The sequence below is a fragment of the Miniopterus natalensis genome, chromosome 2, assembly GCF_054644295.1.
Source record: "Miniopterus natalensis isolate mMinNat1 chromosome 2, mMinNat1.hap1, whole genome shotgun sequence".
NCBI lineage: Eukaryota > Metazoa > Chordata > Mammalia > Chiroptera > Miniopteridae > Miniopterus > Miniopterus natalensis.
Genome location: NC_142082.1, coordinates 155,350,932 through 155,370,902, shown reverse-complemented (window position 1 = coordinate 155,370,902; position 19,971 = coordinate 155,350,932). Strand labels below are relative to the sequence as shown.

Genomic DNA, 19,971 nt, shown 5'->3' with positions numbered 1-19,971 from the left:
TTATAACACTGATGAGCTGCCACAGGAACTTAACTCTTGTTCATACCAGCTTATGGTAAAACCGGTTTCGATTTCCGTTGTTTCCCAGCACCTATCGATAATGCTGAGGGAGGACTCGTTGTACTTAGGTACTGAGACAAATGAATGTGCAACGAAAGCCACAGAAGTCGTGAAAAGAGATTAGAATTGGGAGAGAGTCTTTCATACCATGAGTACGTAAAGGGGAGTCCCTCTAATTAATGTAGATGCCAAGTCTGCCCTGAGTATGCAATGGACAGGACAGGAGCGGGGCATTTCCCATGGATAGGACAGGAGGGGGGCATTTCCCATGGATAGGACAGGAGCGGGGCATTTCCCATGGATAGGACAGGAGCGGGGCATTTCCCATGGATAGGACAGGAGGGGGGCATTTCCCATGCATAGGACAGGAGGAGGGGGGCATTTCCCATGGATAGGACAGGAGGGGGGCATTTCCCACGGCGTGAGCAGGGAGCCCCAGAGGTAGAAACAGTGCTCGCCGCTGCGATGAACAGCAAATCAGCAGCATGGAGTGGAGTGGACGGCAAGGCTGCGAGCTCTCTGGGCAGCCCTAGAGAGTCTGGGTTTTCTCTGGCAGGCCATGGGCCATGGTAGAAATCTTGAGTCGGGGGAAGAGAGGGAAATATTCAAAGCAGGGATTTCTGACAAGTAGTCCAGTGGTGACATAGTGGGTGAGCTGAAGAGGAAAGAATGGGCAGAGGTGGGAAGACCACTTAGGTGGCCACGGCAATCATTTGGGCATGATGTGCTACAAGCGTCCACAGGGTAAGGCCAGGGGGAATGGAAAGAACAATGAACGGAGCTGGCGGGACGCTAGGCGCGAGCAGGAAGGCAGCGTTAGTATCACAGCGAAGCTCCCGGCCGCAGGTGACTTGACCAAGGATGGTCCCAGTAGGTCATAGAAACGACAATCCAGAAGGAGGGACTGGACGTGGGCCGTTCTGATGAAGACAAGGAAACACTCGCGATGACTCTTAAGCTTACAGGGTAAGGTGAGAAAACATTTTTAAAAGCTAGAGAAGACGAGAGAGCTGGGAGAGCACTGGGATCCCAAATGAAGGAAGGAAATAATTTAAAGATGGACAAGGTACCAAAAAATGTCAGAATTACAGAAGCGCCAAAGGCAAGGAGAAGCCAGGAAGGGTAGGTGGCTTTAGCAATGAGGTCACAGGCAAGGACAGGAAGATGGCCAGTAGTGAAGGAGAAGCGTGTGGGGGCGGAGAGAGTGTAACCAGTGTTTCATAGAAACACTTGGCACTGAAAGGAAGGAGAATGACAGGATATTAATTTGTGGGGACACGAGAATGCAGGGGAAGGTTGAATTAGGACCTACGAGGAAGAGGGGGAACAGATGGTAGCAAGGAAAAGATTTCAGATGTAAAAAAAAATGGTCCAGCTCATGGTGGCAAGGGGGTAATGATGAAAACAGAAGCAGTTATAGAAGGAGTGAGGGGCATGGCTGTTTACATGCAAAAGGAAAGAATGAGTGGAAACAGACTTTCATGTGGAGACATTTAAAAAGAGCTAAATATATACGTGTAAGGAACTTAGAACATTGTTTGGGACATAGGGTATATTAAATTCCAGGTATCATAATTATCAGTATTACCAATAAATGGCAGTAAAATCTTATGCAAAGTTATAGTTTTAACATAATCAACAAATTTTCTACTTGAACAACATGAGATTAAGTTATTCTCATATTTAGTTGAGTATTAGTAAAATGCTTTTTCTTAATTCATAATAGAAATAAAATGTTTCATATGAAGAAAGGAACAAAAATATATTCTATTGGCTCTGAAGTATTTCCCCCCTATCTGAGGTGTTAGTCTGGTTAAAATGTCCACAGTGTTGAGGCTGAGAAACGCTGCTCTATTACGAAGTTTTGTGTGTTTTTTTAATACTGGACATGCTTGAATAAGACCATACAATAATGCTATTTCTTCTGCTTTAAATTACATTATTAAAGTAATTAAATTATTCATTTTGATAGGTTTTTTTTAAAAAAGCAATAGATTGTCACTGAGTTATATTTAAAAATTTGAGTGCAATTAAATTTGTTTGTTAGTCTTAAACTTTAATTATCATCAAGTCATTATGGAAATGCTGATATAAAAATTTTTTTAAATAGAAAAAAACTTAAAACACTGGGTACTTAGAAGGAAGCCAAAATGTAGAGTGGCATTCAGAGGCTGATTAGTTTCCGGTATTTATCAATCTTTTTCGTTAAAGTAAACCACCAAAACATTTTCAATTTGAATTACCCATAAATGTTAGACATCTGTGAACTTCCTCCCCTTTCTGTACATTCAAATGATTTTTACTTAGAAAATAACTGTGACTGTGTTTTGTAAAATGCCTCACACAGGCCTTACTTTTCTAGAAAATCAGTTATTTGGGTTTATTTTTTAAGTGAATATTTTTGTCTAGGAAGTCAGGGAGGTCTGTAGCAAATGAAATAAAAATTCTTTTTTTTTCCCAACCACAGTTGGTTGCCGGTTACTGCGCTGCCGCTGGGACAAAGACCCTACTGGCATCGGCTGGAGCTGCCTCGGCCACTGCCTCCCAGTCACCACGAGGCTGTTATTATGCCTCTGTGTATGTCTGGGCCTTTGTAATGTGGTCCTGCTGTCCACAAGGTAATGAACCAAGGCCATCACAAATGCACACTAGGGTTTGCAAATTAAATGTAATCCTGGTCTTAGACACAGAAAAGTTATTTTTAAATCTAAGTGACACATGCCGCACAGCAAACACCAGGCTCTAGCTTTCACTCTACTACTGCAGTTAAATACATGTGGCCAAAATTTAAAGGGGGCAAGGGCTAGAAGATTAAATCCATGGAATTTTCAATCACATAAATTTTATTATTTGCCAAGTCAAATGCAAAAAGGGGTCAGAAGAAAGAGTAGCTCAATACAGGCATTCCTGTAGCTTTTCATACCGATTTAGGAATGATTCCTGATTGTGAAAACCTACTGCCACCAACAATGCTCCCAACACCTACTGCTCCCAACAATGTCTGTCACACCTCCAGTGCAGAAATTCCTCCACTATCCTTTCCTCCCTACTCTGGGGGTTTTTCCTAAAAAATGATATGGCCTCTCCCCACCGTTCCCATCTCAGGTGGAGCCTAAAAAAATGGAGACTCTGCTCCTTGAATAATACACCTGGAAGGATTGTCCCCATCTGTCCACAGAGAAAGGGGAAGTTGTGTTCTTTGTGTAATATTTTAGGAGAGTAAGAAGCTGTAGAAGTTTTTAGGAGAAGCCTTTTACAAATTTGTATTCAGTAACAAACTAATATCCAAATAGACTCTGTAAGAGAACAGAGTTTCTGAACCTCAGCACTATTGATATTTTGGCTGGATAATTCTTTGTGGTGGGAGCCGTCCTGTGCATTGTGGGGTGTTTAGCAGCATCACTGGCCTCTACTTACTAGCTGCCAGTAGCACTCCTCCCAGAGTTTTGACAACCACACACGTCTCAAGACATTGCCAAATATCCCCTGGACTGTCGGGGGAAGGGGTTAACTGCAGTTGATAAATACATGATCGAGAGTATTTAAGAAATGGCCTTAAGAACACAGTATGCATTCTCGGGGAAAGGCAGAATTTTAACAATCTCTAAATTTGGGTTAGGGAAGAAATAATTTATAGAGATCAATCCTTTAATTAGGAGGCAATAAAATTGAGAAGGCTGGAGTACAGGCTTTGGAATCAGAGATCTAGATTGATTTACTAGCCATGTGATCTTCCTTAAGGTCCTGCAGTGTTTTTACCTATAATATGAGGATAATTACCCGCATCCATCTCTCCTCGAACAGGCCTGAGGGTCTCCACATGCTGCTCCCTGCGACCAGGATGCGCTTCTCCTTCCTCTTGGCCTGACTGCTTCCTTCCCCTCCTTCATGTCTCAGTTTAAATAATCCCTCCTCAGAAAGGCCTTTCTATTTGATCTTCCCACAGCCAGGCTCTCTTGGGATTACCTATATCACAGCACCACTTGCAGGACTCATCATATTTTATATCTTTTTGTGATTCTCCCACTATTTTATAAGTTCCATAAGGGACAGGGTCCGTGCTTATTTACTCAACAGTGTGTCCTGAATACCTAGCATGGTGGCTGGCTCATCGTACAGGCTCACCAAATATTGATGTACGGAGGAATGAATAAATACACAAGGTTTTAAAAATTATTACTATTATCATCACCAAATGATGTACTGAGCAGCCAACTAATTTCCTGTTTTACAAAAATATTCACTTCATTTTTTTCTTTTTTTTTTTAATCTTCATCCGAGGATATTTTTTCCATTGCTTTTAAGAGAGAGTAGAAGGCAGAGAGAGAGAGGACAGAGAGAGAAACATCGATGTGAGGGAGATACATCATTGGTTGCCTCCTGCACACAGCCTGCCCGGGGCCGGAGATCGATCCCACAACTGAAGTGCGTGCCCTTGGCAGGAATCGATCCCAGGACCCTTCAGTCCACAGGCCAATGCTCTAATCACTGAGCCAAACTGGCTAGGGCTCACTTCATTTTTTTCAATGTTAAGACCAAAATGTCCCTTTAGTAATAGTATATGAAACAATTATAATAGAATGCCTGGTGGAGCTTCAACAACAATGCCTGGGGAATGGTGGAAAGCCTAAAATCTATAGAATTGCACAGAGCTGGGCAGCCATGACCTGGGGTATGTTTACACCATGTATGATCTGGAAGATCTCACTCCAGGAGACTACGCTCTTTCAGTGACCTCACAGTGCCTTAGGAGCTTCCAGCTCCCAGGGTGGGAAGAGCATCACTAGCTCAACCGCTGTACTAGGGGCCCCTGGGTCAGCCACTGTTCTAGACACTGGTGGGAGGAACGGAACACTAGCTTTGCTGTTGGTTCACTGGCAAAGTAATATTCTGTTCTTAAAAATCACACCATAGTTAAAGTATATTTTCTTTAAAATAAAGGAAATAATTTTAAAGTAATATTCAGATGTAGAAGAGCAAGGCAAGGAATAGGGTTATTTATGTATGTTAGATCCATGTTGTTAAAATATTTGTGTTAACAAGGAAGTAAATTTTAAAATTATTTTTCATACTCTGTTAAGGAGAAAAAATTTTGAATAGAAAAAAGATACACACTAGTGACAATAATTGACGTTCAAGGTGCCCCAAAGATCCTAAGAGCTATTTAATTTTATCTAGCTATTTAATTTTACCCAGCTACTTAAATCATGTCCAAGTTTTTTAAATCCCTCTCTGTGATTTTTAAAAAATCATGGATATTGATAAAAGCAAAGCAGCATCTTTAGACCTAAATTTGAGATTGTGACAGATTCTGCAAGCTGCTCACAAATGAACTTGATGCTTGTCCCCAAGTTAACACACCAAAGTGGATCATTACGGTGATCATATGGGAAGGAGTCGAGATCAGGAGAGGCCAGTATGGGTTCAGATTAACCTCAAATTGGGGATGTGGGAGACTTTATGTATCTGGGCTTTGGCAAGGAGGCTTCAAGAAGGAGCTTAATAAATTCTTTTAAAGATGGAGAAACATGAGCTAAATGGTAGTCTATTTTAGATAAATTTCCATGAGGCTGAAGAACTGCACAAAACGTGACTATGTCAATGTAAAGGAATGTCTCTAGAAGCAAGCTAAAGAAAGATCTCTGTCCTCAGCACTGTCCTATGCAGCATTTCTAGCACCTTTAATGAAAATATTTTAGAGCAGAGGTTGGCACTTTTTATTTTTTATGTAAAGAGCCAGATGACAAATTGACTTTGTAGGCCACGTATAGTTTCCGCTGCATATTTTTCTTTAAAGAAAAAAAAAAACTTTAAAAAATGATACAACCATTTTTAGCCCAAGGTGATAAGTCAGATTTCCCCATGTGCCATAGTTTGTCAATCCCTGTTCTAGAGCTGATCAAACTTGAGGATGACACAAGAGAGAATAAATATATTGCTTAACAGAATCAGGACCGTAAAGGTACCATGACACCTTAGAACTGGAAGGGACCTGAAACCGAGAGATCAGCTGGTCAGAAAACTCCCAGTCCATTCACAGGACAAAATGGAGCAGTCCTTGGATTGCAGGTTGGCAGAAATAAATAGAAATAAATGCATGCTTTTACACTTGAAATCCCCAACTCCCAATCATATGAGTACAGGATAGGCATTTATGGCTTGACATTGGAACCAGTGAAGGACGGCACTTTAGCCAGCAGTCAGCCACATATGGGTCAAGAGTGTGGTGTGATTACAAATTCCACCATCCAGAGTCAGACACCACCACTCAGCTTCTCGGCCTGGATGTGACATCAAGCGTCAGTGCCGTCGTACGTGAGGAAGGCTGAAGAGACCGAAGGTGAAACGTGCATAACGGAACTTTAGAAACTGCAGAGCACAGTGAGCTACACGAGCAGAGCGTGAGCGGGTTAGTTGTTTGGAAGCCTTGACTGGGTTCCCAGGAGGTAGGGGAGAAAAAATTCTTCGTGGCAACTGCTCAATCCCTACAGCGGCCGGGCACACTGGGATAAAATGTACTCATGTGGTTTTTTCTCCCTTTAGGTTATAAATCATGAAACACTGAGTCAGTAGAAGGGACTCTCCATTTTTCTTCAAGCAATGGTCCAACATTTCAAGGAAAAGGGCAACCTGGGAATGAAGGCCCCGTCATTTACAAGCAGACAATGTGCTCCCAGGTGGAAGAGGCACAGCCATCCTTGCACCCTGCTTCACTTTCTTCCTTCATCTTCCCTGAGTCTGCTGTTGCCCTTCATTAGCATGATAGAGACTAAAGCCACTCCTTTCTTATAGATCTAAAACTCTTTAACTCTTTACAGGCATATACTCCCTAAATTGTTGCTACTTCTGGAAACAAATCACTAATTCCTTCAACAGCTCATTAAATTTTGCATATGCCATAGTTTCCAAACAATTGAGAACTAGAGTTTAAAAAATTATTTCTATGTGCCTGGTTCCATTTGCTCCTTTGGAAGCAGGGAAAGTACCATATTCTCTCTGTCCCTTCCTCCCTCCTGCCCTCTCTAGGCAAACCATCCAAACAAAGTCCATGGAATTTGCATAACATCTAAGACAAACAGCCAGAAAGCAGCGAGCTCAAGGTTATAACCAAGACTTCTGAATTCTAAGCCCATGCATTTCCAGATTCTTTGCTAAAGGATATACAATTAAAAGGGTCTTGCAAGTGTGGTGTGAGTTTGCAATATGGTGGTAGAATTTTTAACAGCATGTACGACAGGGTAAGTTTGATAAATTCTCATGAATAGAAACAACAGAAGGAACAGGGTGGGGATACAGAATGGCAGATTTGGGAATCCTTTCTCTAGTTTGAAACTTCTGGGTTCTTTCACCCTCCATTCTTCTATTTCAAACCACCATGAAATTCCTAGAGCATAACTGCAGAAGTATCAAGTTCATACTGTTCTGGAGTCATTTTTACAGACCTGTATTTGAAGCTGATATCGTGGGTGAGCAGTTTTCCTTGTGACATGTTCCCATCATTGAAGTGAAAGTCATAGTAGGAATGTCGTTACTTCCTGAGAACAAAGAAGGATATGGTATAGAGACAAATATGCGAACGACAAGAAATGAACATACAATTACAAAAGCACGACTGCTCTGACTTAGCTGTGTTCCAAAAGTCTTTTAGTTAAGTGAGTCTGAAACGCTGCGGAGTTTTGCCTGTTGAAGCAATTTTAAAAATAGAGAATAGGTTCATGAACCAATCAACTAAAAAGCCTTTTACACCTAGCTGAAAAGTATTAATAATACTGTAGACCTCAACCACCTAGGTGTGTCATCCTCAATAATTTCACTCAACCTTGGGAGTAAAGAGTGTTCCATGCCTGAAAGAATAAACTTTATGCCCTGTATCAACAGACACAATATATGGCCCTGAAGTAAACTAAAAATATTATGTCAATGAGGGTATTTTTCCCAGGACATGGTTATGCACTCTCAGTCTATGAAACAAAAACTTTCAATGTATGAAGAATAAAGGGATTAATTTTGTTAGCTGTTCTCATATGCTAGATTCATAGTATTTAAAGCTTTCTCTTATTTAACAACTTTTTACATAAATATGCATAAATACTTATAATAAAGATCTTGACATTTTAGGATGTTGTTGCCTATTTTGTAAGTAAAAAAATATATTTTTATATTTCTAAGGAAGATATTTGTATTCATAACATAATGACACTAACTTCCTTTATTAATAACACAATTAAAAATGTTTTCTACTAGGTTGATAAACAATAACTATTGGACACATATGAATTCAGGAATTATGATGCTTCAGCTTCAGACTCACCCTGTATTGTGTTCATGCCTCATAAATAATTAAAACTTGAAGAGTTTTGAGAATAGGTAGTTTATGAGTCACAGACAGTTTAGTAAAAGGGAGTTTAGAGGGTATTTAGAAATATACAAGCTTTTCCTCCAATTATTTACACCTGTAAAACTCTGGGAAAAGTAACATTTCAGGAATAAGAAATGCAGTAACACAAAATATTTCATGTTCCTGTGAATCAAGACTAATGCTTAGGTATGAAATTCAGTCTCAAGTTTAACAGCTTTCGATCTATGATCCTTCTATTTTTGTGCTTTGATCACTTAGACTTAATAAAAGATCTAAATATCCCTTAATTATCCCATGTCCTAAGAAAGATACTACCAAATATCATTAGTTTAATAATTTAAAAATGTTTAAAGGCAAGAAAGAATATGGTTTGTAAGGCACTACTAATTAAGTCATACCTTTAAATTTAATGGCTTGAGGAGAGAGTGAGTCATTTTGTGATTTCCATTCCCAACAACCCACAGGCAGCACAATCACCCACAGAAACTAACAGCAAAGTGCAGAACTATGATTTCTTTTCAGCAAAGTCGAAGAGGAAGAAAAAGAGTAACAAAGAAACTTAACCAAAACAACGAAAGGTAGGAAACCAGTAAAAAGAAATCTTTAGAAAGCATAATAAGTAGAAATTTAAAAATAAGATGGAAAGAACAAGGCCTCACACTACAGAATCACAGTGAGCATAAATATATGATGTCCAACCAGTCAGCAAACCAAAAAATAAATATTGTACAGAAACTCTGATGGCCACATACTAATGGATTGAGCTCCTTACTCACAATATTTTGAGTATTTTTTTATATACCAAATTTCTTACTATATGATGGTTTCAAGACAAAGCATTTATTGTTTTCAATTATTTCAGTATAGTATAATGTACTGTGAGCAAATATGTATAGAATAGTGGTTGTAAATGATGCCATATGTTCTTGGGAGAGAGGGAAAAAGAGGGAGGGAAAGCACCCCAAAGCTATTCCCCTGCACTGAAGCTGTTGACAGTGTTCTGGAATATAGTCATCACTGAAACTTCACTGAAATGTCCTTATTGCGAAGGCCTACTCCTACACATAGTGACAGCTAACGCAGCCTAAAGGTGTTTCAGCGGGCTCCTAGGGAACCAGGCATGTTTTCAAAGGGATGAAAGAAAGCCTGTCGTCCATTAGCGTTTATCTGTAACCCTCTTAACAAGCTGCCTACAAATCCCAGCGTCATCCAGGGCCCCCGGGCACCTGCGCCGGGCGTCCTGTTCCTCAGCCTGTCCACCTCCATGGTGAAGTCGTCCTTGAGGAAGAGGAAGCCCACGATGGAGAAGAGGTAGACCAGGATGAGCGCCAGCACCGCCGTCAGGATGATGGAGCGGCCGTTGCGGGTGACGCTTTTGATCACGTTCAGCAGGGTCTCTTCTCTGTACACCAAATCGAAAAGCTACCAAAAAAAACGCAAAGGGGCAAAAGATGAGTCAACAGAAAGGCCATTACAAGCACAGATGCAAGCCGTTCTAGGGTATCTGTGAAGAAATAACCTAAATGACGCCTTACAAATCAACCGAAATATCTATGTTGCTGCCCAGCTGGAAAGTGCTGATAAACTGTGTTTCAGTAAAGAGAACCCTAACACAACACGCGATGTGCAGCTGGTGGTTCTGTAAGCCGCGTAACTGCAATCGTGTAAGACATGAAATAGCACAGCTTCAAACTCGAATTTAGAAAAATTACAGTATTATACTTAAACCAACTTAGCTACTTCTTCCTTATTTTTAGTTTTACTGATATCCTGCAGTTGCTTCTGGAATATGTAAAATGACTCAAGTGAGAATGCTGAATTAGGTTCACCTAAGTGATGAATAATTGACAGGTTCATTAAATGTACTGTTTAATCAAGGGATTAGAGGTGAAACTATGAGAACAATTTTATGAGCCTGTTGTAATAGAAAAGGTAAAAAATTTTTAAATATTTGAGAAATGTAAACATCTTTCCTTAATAAAGGGGTATAATGAGGGCAAAACACATTACGTTAGTATATACTTTTGCAAACAGAAATATAATATACAATTTTGCTAATTCACTTCCTCTAATGGGTAATTCTCCATTATGTGCTTATTGGTAGAAAATCTATACACTAGTCAAGAACCTAGGTGTGTGTTTGCTATCTGCAGTCAACAATGAAAGCACTTTTATTTATTGCTCTGTAAAAAGTTGAAATTATACATTAGCAAGTACGTGTTTTATCATCAAAAGCTGGTGTAAAGCAATAATTTAACATTCACTTTAAAAAGGCATAAATACCTGTTTGGAAATAAAGAGTGTTTTAAAAATTGGAATAATTGAGGTCTGCCTTCTGCCATCAGTGGGTAGTGATTAGAATTTCTAAACTGGTTGAAACGATCAATTACCAGTGTCCTACATCCTCTTAGAACCACCAGGGCCTTGTACTCTGTTTTTCCGAGTACTGAGGGTCATACATACAGTTACTTTCCAATCTAATTGCAGCCTTGCAAATAATTGCTGTAAAGTTATTAACTTGTTTGCTCACCTTAGGAAACTGTTATTTTATGATGGTAAAATACAAAAAAAGAGTATGTTTATTTTGCTATCTACCTGCTGAAGGGAGCAGCAAACTCTAGATGAAGTCAATATTCCTCAGTACAGGCAAATTAACTAATGCAAATTCAACTTCCAAATTATCGACACTCTGGCTTAAACTTATTTAAGTCGTTAGCTGACATAAGGAGATTTTTCTAAATTTTAACTCAGTAGTGGCTTAAAGAAAAGGTCTGACAATGGGCTCTAGGTCACTTCTGGATAGTTTCTGAAGGTATATAGCCTTCAGAAGCCCATGGGATGCTTGTAAAAATTGCATATTCCTGGGCCCCATCCTATTCTCTTGGAATCAGAGTCTTGAGAATGCAGGTGTTGACACTGGTCAGGTTGATGGTTCTTTCTATTCATTTCTAAAAGGAAAATCTAGAGTGTGGTTTTTATTATTCTGAATACATGACTGACATTTGTGGATAAAACCAGGAATGCATATTCATATAATTTTTAAATATAAAAATATTTTTAAAATATGTTTAAATTCCATTTTGTTGTTATGCCCATTACAATCTCCTTCTAGTACTCTAAACATCAAAAGGGACTATCTCCTTTCCATAACCAACCCAATGAAAACAAATTAGCATCACTACTGTAAGATTTGAAAGTTAAAAGAGGAAAATAAAACTAAAAAATAAGGTTAAGTAGCATAAGTTAAAGTAACACTACTATTAATAACTCATATAATCATTCAAATGCACCTTTATTCTGTCAAATACATTTACTTGGAAAACTTAAAGATTTACATACATCATTTCACATGATCGTTTTAATGTATCTTAAAGATACTAGTCTCCCATACTCTCACTATCCATTTTATAGACAAGAAAGTGGAAGCACAAATTACAGCCAGGTTAAAGTGCTAGGTACCATAGGACTTTATACAGGGTGGGGAAAAGTAGGTTTACAGTTGTGAGTACACAAACAGAGTTTATTGTTGTATTATTATTATTAACTTTGTTTTCATACAAATAACTATAAATCTACTTTTGCCCAACTTTGTATGTCACAGGCAGATTTTTAAAAATGGAATTTTTCAGGTGAATCAGAGCAAAGGGAATTCATTTGGATCCATGAAACAGAAAAAAAAATTTTCTTTTGATTGGTGAATGATCTAATTAACTGCTTAGAAGATAAGTTTTAATCTAAACATATGGGACAAATCTACTCTTCACTGTGGCTCTTTCAAGTGTTTGAGAGTAAAATGGAAAATTAGGTTTTTTTGGTCTTCATACATGGGTGTGCTAGAGAACATAACAGGGAAACAGGAGGCGAGCAAACTGGGTCAGCATGTTTTAGATCTTCAGCTTGTTTTCAGGAATAATTTTACTGGGCAGTGCTCTCTCCTGCATATCAACTCTGGGCCAGAGAAATAAATAAATTGCTCCTATGCATGATGCTAACCTGGTAGTGCTTCAAGTTTCAAAACATCATATATTTATACAGACTCCTCTCCTGGCTTATGGCCATAAAACATATATGTATGAGGAAGAACTGATAGCCAGCAAAAAAATAAAAAACCAAAACCAAACAAACAAAAAAACAAAACCATAGTCGGGTGCGTGAGGCTCAGTGGTTGAGCGTCAACCTCTGAACCAGGAGGTCACGGGTGGATTCCAGGTCGGGGTATACGCCCAGGTTTCGAGCTCGATCCCCAGGAGGGGGGTGCAGGAGGCAGCCGATCAATGATGACTCTCATCATTTATATTTCTCTCTCTCTTTTCCTCTCTCTTCTTCTCTCTTAAATCAATAAAAACACATTAAAAAAAAAACCACAAACATACCAAAAATATGTAGAAGATATCTGAAAATCTATTTAATGAATTAAATCTGAAACTGTAAGACTACTTAAAACAGTTCATTGTCTTCTTGCTAGGTTGGCAGTTTTCCCCCTCATTTTACTTATATGTCACTCTAAAGATACACTTACTATTTGGCACTGAAAATGAAATGTAATGATTCCAGTACCAAGGAAGTATGTCCCCATTTTTTTTTTCTCACACACTCTTTTGGAGAATCTCTAAATGTAAAGGGACATATGATTTGGCTGAAACCAAAAGCAGCCTGCTCTATGAGTCCTGGGTCAAGGGTGGACACATTGGTTCCTTCTCAGAGAGGAAATAAAGAATTCCACCACATATGTAGTTTCTCAGAGAAAAAGACTAAAAATAATAACAATTCATGCTTTGCCTAGGAAATTCTAAAAATAACATAATTTGTCCTAAATGTCAGGCCCTGCTTTAAAAAAAAAAAAAAATCAAAGGAAGAAGCATCAGAAGCAGCATTGTGCATTTTTCCCAGCGGTGATTGTCCACACAGAGATGTACTCACCAGGAAGCTATAGAAGAATTCATGGACAAAGAGGCCCAGCATGCACACCAGGACATATGCCACGTGGTAGAGAAAGGCCATGTCCAGGATGACCGCTCGGTACCCTCGGGTGAACGTGCCACGGTTTCCGACAAAGCTCACCAGAAATACGATTTTATTACAAAGCTAAAGGGAGGAAAAAATGAGATTTTACTGTCTTATTTATCCCAAAACACCCATAAATAACAGGTCACTGACAAAACCTATTGTTCACAAGTCTGTGGTTTTCTTTCGTGATTTTTCATTGCGTAATTTTTCAGCACTGCTTACAAATCTGCATGTAAACATAATACAGGCAGAACCAGCATCCTCTGCAGTTACAGAAAAACAGCAGAGAATGATGAAGTTATGCGAATGACCTGGACCTGAATTAAAACCTCGGCGCTCCCACTCCTTCTGCCGTGACCTGAGTCGTGCAACTGCAGCCTTGATGGTTTCTTCTGAAAAACTGGAATAAAGGAATCCCCAACTCATAGAGCCATTCAGAGGATTAAGGAGTTCATAAAGCATAGGAAGCACTTAAGACAACTCTTTAAATACCACTCATTATGTTTTCCATACTGAAATAATTTATTATACTAGAAACGTAACAGACAAATGTCTTCAGAAAATATCCAGAGATATGTCCTTGACTATTTTTTTTTACCATGGGCTTTCTCTACTGAGTGTTATTTTAAACAAATAAGCTATTAAAATTATTTTTGCATTTCACTTACTTTAAATACATAAAAATTATAAGTATACTTATATATCTAGATTAAAATAAATATAATGTGTGCAGATATTTTCTAAGCTCTATGTATGGTAAGTTCAATAAACATTTTGGAGTGTTTATTATGATTGATACCATGTAGAGTATTTATACTAAAACTATATTTAACATCGCCAATAATGTGGCATAACTTTAGAATACAGAAATTTATACTGAGAGTCTTTAGCAATAACAGTGTCTGTGCAATGATTTCCAAAGTACACAGTTATCATAAACCTAGTGCCATCTATTTGGTTCTAGAATCACTACATTATTTATAAACTCAAGAACCAGTTTTGCCTCTTTGTCGCCAAGGAAAGAATTACAGATTTTGAAATTTCAGTTTGCTTTTCCAAATTGTTCTCTGAGTTCTTTACATTATCTGTTAGCACCATATTTGTCTTTATATGTCAAAATCTAACTCTGGGGGAAAGGTTGCTCTTTACAACATTGTTGATTTTTTTCACTATATATGAAAAAATTGCCTTATGAAAGGATTTTAAGTAACATAAGAAGCAGCAGAACACTTTGAGGCAACAGTGAACTATGTGAGGATGGAAAAATCTTTTCCTTCAACTTTCTGAAGTCCAAATCGATGAAGATAAAATGAGAAATGGGCTACCACTGCGCGCTATGAGGACAGCCAAGCCAAGTAACAACGCAGCAGCTAAAAGGTTCAAACCTTTTCTCAATTTTCTCCCTGCTAATTAACTATCCTCTCCAACGATCAATGTTATCAATTCTTTCATTATCTTGTTAACAATTTGAATAATGTCAAACATAGTGAAGTCTATGTAAGACTTCCCTATTTATGTTTCATTATCACATCTTTATAGATAATTATTGAATATAGCTACAGTGGAATAGCTGTCTTTATATTCAATAGCCAAGAGCAAGTTTAATATTATAAGAAGTCATCATTTTAAAACTCAGAAATTATATACAAGGTGCTGATATAAATGTACTATTTGAAAATAAACATTATGAAAATGGTGAAAAGTAGAATATCTGGGTAAAGTATTAACATTCAGCGTTTTCCTAAATATTATTCTGTTTTGTTTGGAGTGACTATTGTTTCAATTTAAACTACCTTGATTAACCCACTATAGCTTATCAATATGAAATAGAAAGAAGAAGTTCTATCTCGCTTATACGTGGAATCTAAAGACCTTAATAAACTGACAAGCAGAATAGATTCAATGACATGGAAGCATAGATGAGACTGACGAATGTCAGAGAGAGGGGGGAGAGGGGGTGGAGGGGGAGAGAGTAACCAAAGAATTTATATGCATATATGCACAACCCAAGGACACGGACAATGGTGGGGAGAGTGACTGGCGAGGGGGAAGGAACAGGGGGGGAATGGGTCATTGGGGAGAAAAAGGGACATCTGTAATACTTTAAACAAAAATAAAAATTATACATATTAAAAAAAAAAATTGGAATCGTGACTTTTCAGAAGGATGAATGATATGATTAAGACAAATTATTTATATTGTTTCCTGATCTCTGCTTTCCTAAACTGATTCATAAAAAAAGTAATGCAGGAAAACTATTTATTTATAAGTCATTTACACTGAGGAAAAGTGATGCATTGAAATCGAATTCTCAAAAGAGCAATACATTTCAGTTCTCAATGCAAAAGCAAGGACACATTTCTTTCACTCTTTTTGCATAAAAAATAAAAGTTTGCCTTATGTTTTCAGACTGACTTTTTTAAAAATCTTGACCTAGGGCTAGATGTTGATGGATATGTCCCTGTTCCCTTGACTAAGCCTTAAAGTGAGGTGGAGCTAATGCTGGGAGTGGCATCCACCTTTCTGTGGAGATCAGGAACACAGAAATTATCCTCTTGCTTGAAGTGTTCATACCAAGGAGAAATAAACACAAGAATAAATGACTGGGTAGGAAAGAAGTTGAACTGTGGTTTTTCCCATGCCATGACGCTGAAATTTATACATTGTTTTGATAAAGCATTTTCTAGGAAAGTTGGGAATACTTATGCAGAGAACGAAGATGCTGCAGAAACATTCTCCCTTCTTGTGTCATGACTTACTTGGTGCTGTCTAATCAGTCCTTCATTTGTCAACACCACATGCACGCAATCATTTTTCTACGGCAAGGGCAACAATGAGTAGAGAGTGTGGGAACTGGACAAGGTAATAAAAACGTCTTTGCAGGACTTTAACACTGCAGTACAGTGGAAAGACCCTGGGCTGGAAGGTGGGCCACCTGGGTTCCAGTCTTGGCTCTGTCACCAGTTTCTTTACAGAATCCTCCTGGTCTCAATAGGGTGCTGCATGTCCGTCTCTAAAATGAGATTCCTAGGCATGAATAATCCTTAAGGTTCCTCGGAGCTCTAGAATTCTATGTGATGTCCTTTCCATTTTATTATTTTATGTAATCGCAGAAATTGACAGCTGCCTTTTATATTATCCTTTGTGTCTGATTTGGTTCTATGTCCCCGATCAGAAATTCTATCCCCATCTTACATTGTCCCTATGGGAAAAAAATGACCTATATTCCAGGAAAAAATTATTACAAAAAAATTATCTACTATTTATTGAGAAGTAAAACTGAATTATTGTTTTGAACTATACTGTAACTATATGACTGTATTTCCATCAACCTTCTTGCTAAAAATGAGATGATTTGATTAAAACGATCTCCATTTCATTGGCATTACATCTTAGGCAGAATAAGGTTCTCTGGTTAAAGCCTAAGGCACAATTCTCACGTAGCGAAAATCACCCTGGAAATGTTTTAAATTTCCTGCAAAACAGTACAGTAAACAAGAGTGGCGTAAACTGTAGTGTCTCTTACTAAACCTGCCGCATGCCAGCTTCCCCCAGCACCGGAGCCGTTCTCTGTGAGAAACAGTGTGTGTGTGTGTGGGGGGGGGAGTGCTGCACACACATCAGAGAGAGAGAGACTGAGAGGAGGGATGACGGTTTTGATCCAGAATCTATAACTGCATCTGTGTATGTTAAATGAACACATGCTGGGACTCACCCTTCTAGATTAGCAGTATCATGAGCCCTCCTAGGAAACTACCTGCAGGTAAGTAACTAAGGGCAAGGCGCTATTAAATCTGAACGCTGGGGTTTATTATTAACAGACAGCTCGCTGCTAAGCTCCATTGGCTTTACCTCTGCAAAATGGTGAGACCAAGTCCAAGAATAAGGAAACATTTTCACGTTACGATTGTAAAAATGAAAATGATTTATAAATGCCATTAAATAAATTACACACATGGAAGCATAGATGAGACTGATGAATGTCAGAGGGAGGGAGGAGGGCGGGGGGGGGTGGAGGGGGAGAGAGTAACCAAAGAATTTATATGCATATATGCACAACCCAGGGACATGGACGATGGTGGGGAGAGGGACTGGGGAGGAGAGGTGGGATGGGGTGGGATGGGGTGGAACGGGTCATCGGGGAGATAAAAACACATTTGTAATATTTTAAATAAACTAAAACAAACAAACAAAAAAACCCAAAGAATTAAAAAAAAAAAAAATTACACATTTCTAGACACTCTTAGAAAGGAAAAAACAACACTGTAGATGACAAGTCTTTAGAAGGTATCAGAAGATCTTTCACAGGTATGTAGTGAATTATTATTTATTGTTAAAAATATCTAAAAATAGAAACAATCATTATTTATTGTTAAAAATATCTAAAATATCTAAAAATGGAAAAAATATCTAAAAATGGTTACACAGATTATATAACATCCATATGACTATAAATATTATCTTATTAAAATGAGATTTATAAATAATTTTAATGGTATGAAAAAAATTAAGTGACCCTAAATTTATAAGATGTGTGTTTATATTTGCCAAAATAAAATGTTATTATCCATTACCAATAACTAAAAATATACTGAGGGTGGGAAGAAAATAGTACTGGGTTATAAGATACACTTTATAACAGAGAAAAACATTGGAATCTTTTGAAATATCTCAAATATTGAGATGACTCCTGTAACAAGATAGAGAAACTAGTTGTAATTTAAGGAAAACCTCAGTTTTTAGAAAGAAGATGATGAAAATGAAATATAGTAATAAATAGAAACTGATAAGACTAAGTACTCAGAACCCAGACTGAAGTTCTTTCCTCCCACTTGATTCCTTTTCCAAAAAACGGACTTTCTGCATTTGTTCCACACTATGAAAGACACTGAGTCCAGAAACAACTCTCTGTGGGCCAAAATACAAACATTTTTATGATCACGATAGCAACATTTTACAATTAAATTGTACTTCACGTATTAGGAACTTGGTAAACAGTAGACATTATCGCTATGATATTATTATCAGTTATTGTCCCCTATATCTTCACACTAATCTTCTCAACTGATCTCGACAACTTGGTGAGGATAGAATCGGCTTTTAAAAAAATTTTTAAATTAAATATTAAGGATGTAATTTCTTTCTTTCAAAATTAAGGATGTATAAATTAAATTCCGGTTAATTTGGATTCACAATCATTTAGAATTTACTGTGTATACATGAATTAAAGCCCATAGTTAAATTTTTACATTTAGTACACTTTTAATTAATCTATAACAGTACAAAGTACTTACATTAGCTGCACCAAGAAGTATTAATGTAGGCCCAAGACCTATTGTGTATATTGATCTGAGCATTACTGACACAAGAAATGGCCGAATACCCACAGGCTTGGAGAAGAAAAACAGCATAGACGTGCAGATTGCAACTGCTATCCAAAGAAGAACTGAGAACAACGGAGAAAGTGTACCTGTAAAATATGAAAGAAGTCTGGGATTAATTTCAGGCTGCTTACATACTCACTAGTTATGCTCTTTCTGTTAAGTCTGAGAGTTCTTCATTTTTGCCTCCTACAGGAGTTATATATGCTAAATACTTCTGATAGAAGTATCCCACTTGGGAACCTTAATTCAAAAGTTATGATTAATAAGCATTAAATGTATAGCTAAATCATGTGAAATCTGAAATTCTTCCATTGAACTTGTACTTTGTCAGGTTCTATTATTATCAAGTTTCTATATTATAGATTCCTCTAAAGAATTCAGAACGTAGAATATCCAGTCTTTAATAAAATAGACACAAGCTTTCACTGGTAAAACACACGTGTGTGTGTATAGGTGTATGAATGTACATGACTATGTATGCATGTACACATTTGAAGGCCAATTCGAGTTCTTAAAAAAATGTTGAGCTATTTAAATAATCAGAAACAAAAGTTCTAAATGTTTTAGAAATGAACTCTATTACAAACAAAATTGCTCTTGAAATTGGCCCAAAAGGGGTTTAAAAATATATTTCTGTTAAAAAGAAGTACAACTCATTGGTGTTTGCACTGACATGTGGATTCAAGGAATCCCCCTCTGAAGATCACGTCCCGCGGGGCCGGGCTTGCAGAAGTAAATGAAGGGCCAACAGTCTTGGGCTGATTAGACCAGCGCTGAAACCTCAAACGTGGACAGGTTGATGAAGTCGGAGGGGAAATAACAAAAGGGAGATTTTCTACTAGTTGCTTCTTTTGGCCACACCTCTTTTTATTATTTATAAAATTAACTTCTGCATGCAAAACACCACAAGGGCTGTGGCGTGCAGAGCTTTAGTATTATCATCCAAACCATGGGATTATCTGGATTCCTGCAATGAATTCTGTGTAAGCCTTCAGTTCACAGCGAGTGCTGAAAGATCAAAAGTAGGTAGGAAGAGCCTGTTAGACATTAAAAACAAAAAGTCAGAAAGCAAACAGCATTGGTTTAGACGTGTTTATTTTTGCAATGTTTGTTCTTATTGTGTTATCTCTTAAAGCAAGCAGTGATGAAAGAAAGTTGGGA

At 37.9% G+C, this 19,971-nt stretch overlaps 1 protein-coding gene across 1 annotated transcript in view; it reads right to left on the bottom strand.

Annotated features, from left to right (window-relative positions):
- ITPR2 (inositol 1,4,5-trisphosphate receptor type 2) overlaps positions 1-19,971 on the bottom strand; it is a 404,038-nt gene that overhangs the window by 53,425 nt on the left and 330,642 nt on the right. Inside the window, exons 49-52 of the mRNA XM_087814750.1 lie at positions 18,721-18,896; positions 13,340-13,504; positions 9,646-9,841; positions 7,503-7,595 (exon numbers count right to left, since the gene is read on the bottom strand). Of these exons, the coding sequence (XP_087670876.1) occupies positions 7,503-7,595; positions 9,646-9,841; positions 13,340-13,504; positions 18,721-18,896 (630 nt within the window). The remainder of the gene's footprint in view (positions 1-7,502; positions 7,596-9,645; positions 9,842-13,339; positions 13,505-18,720; positions 18,897-19,971) is intronic.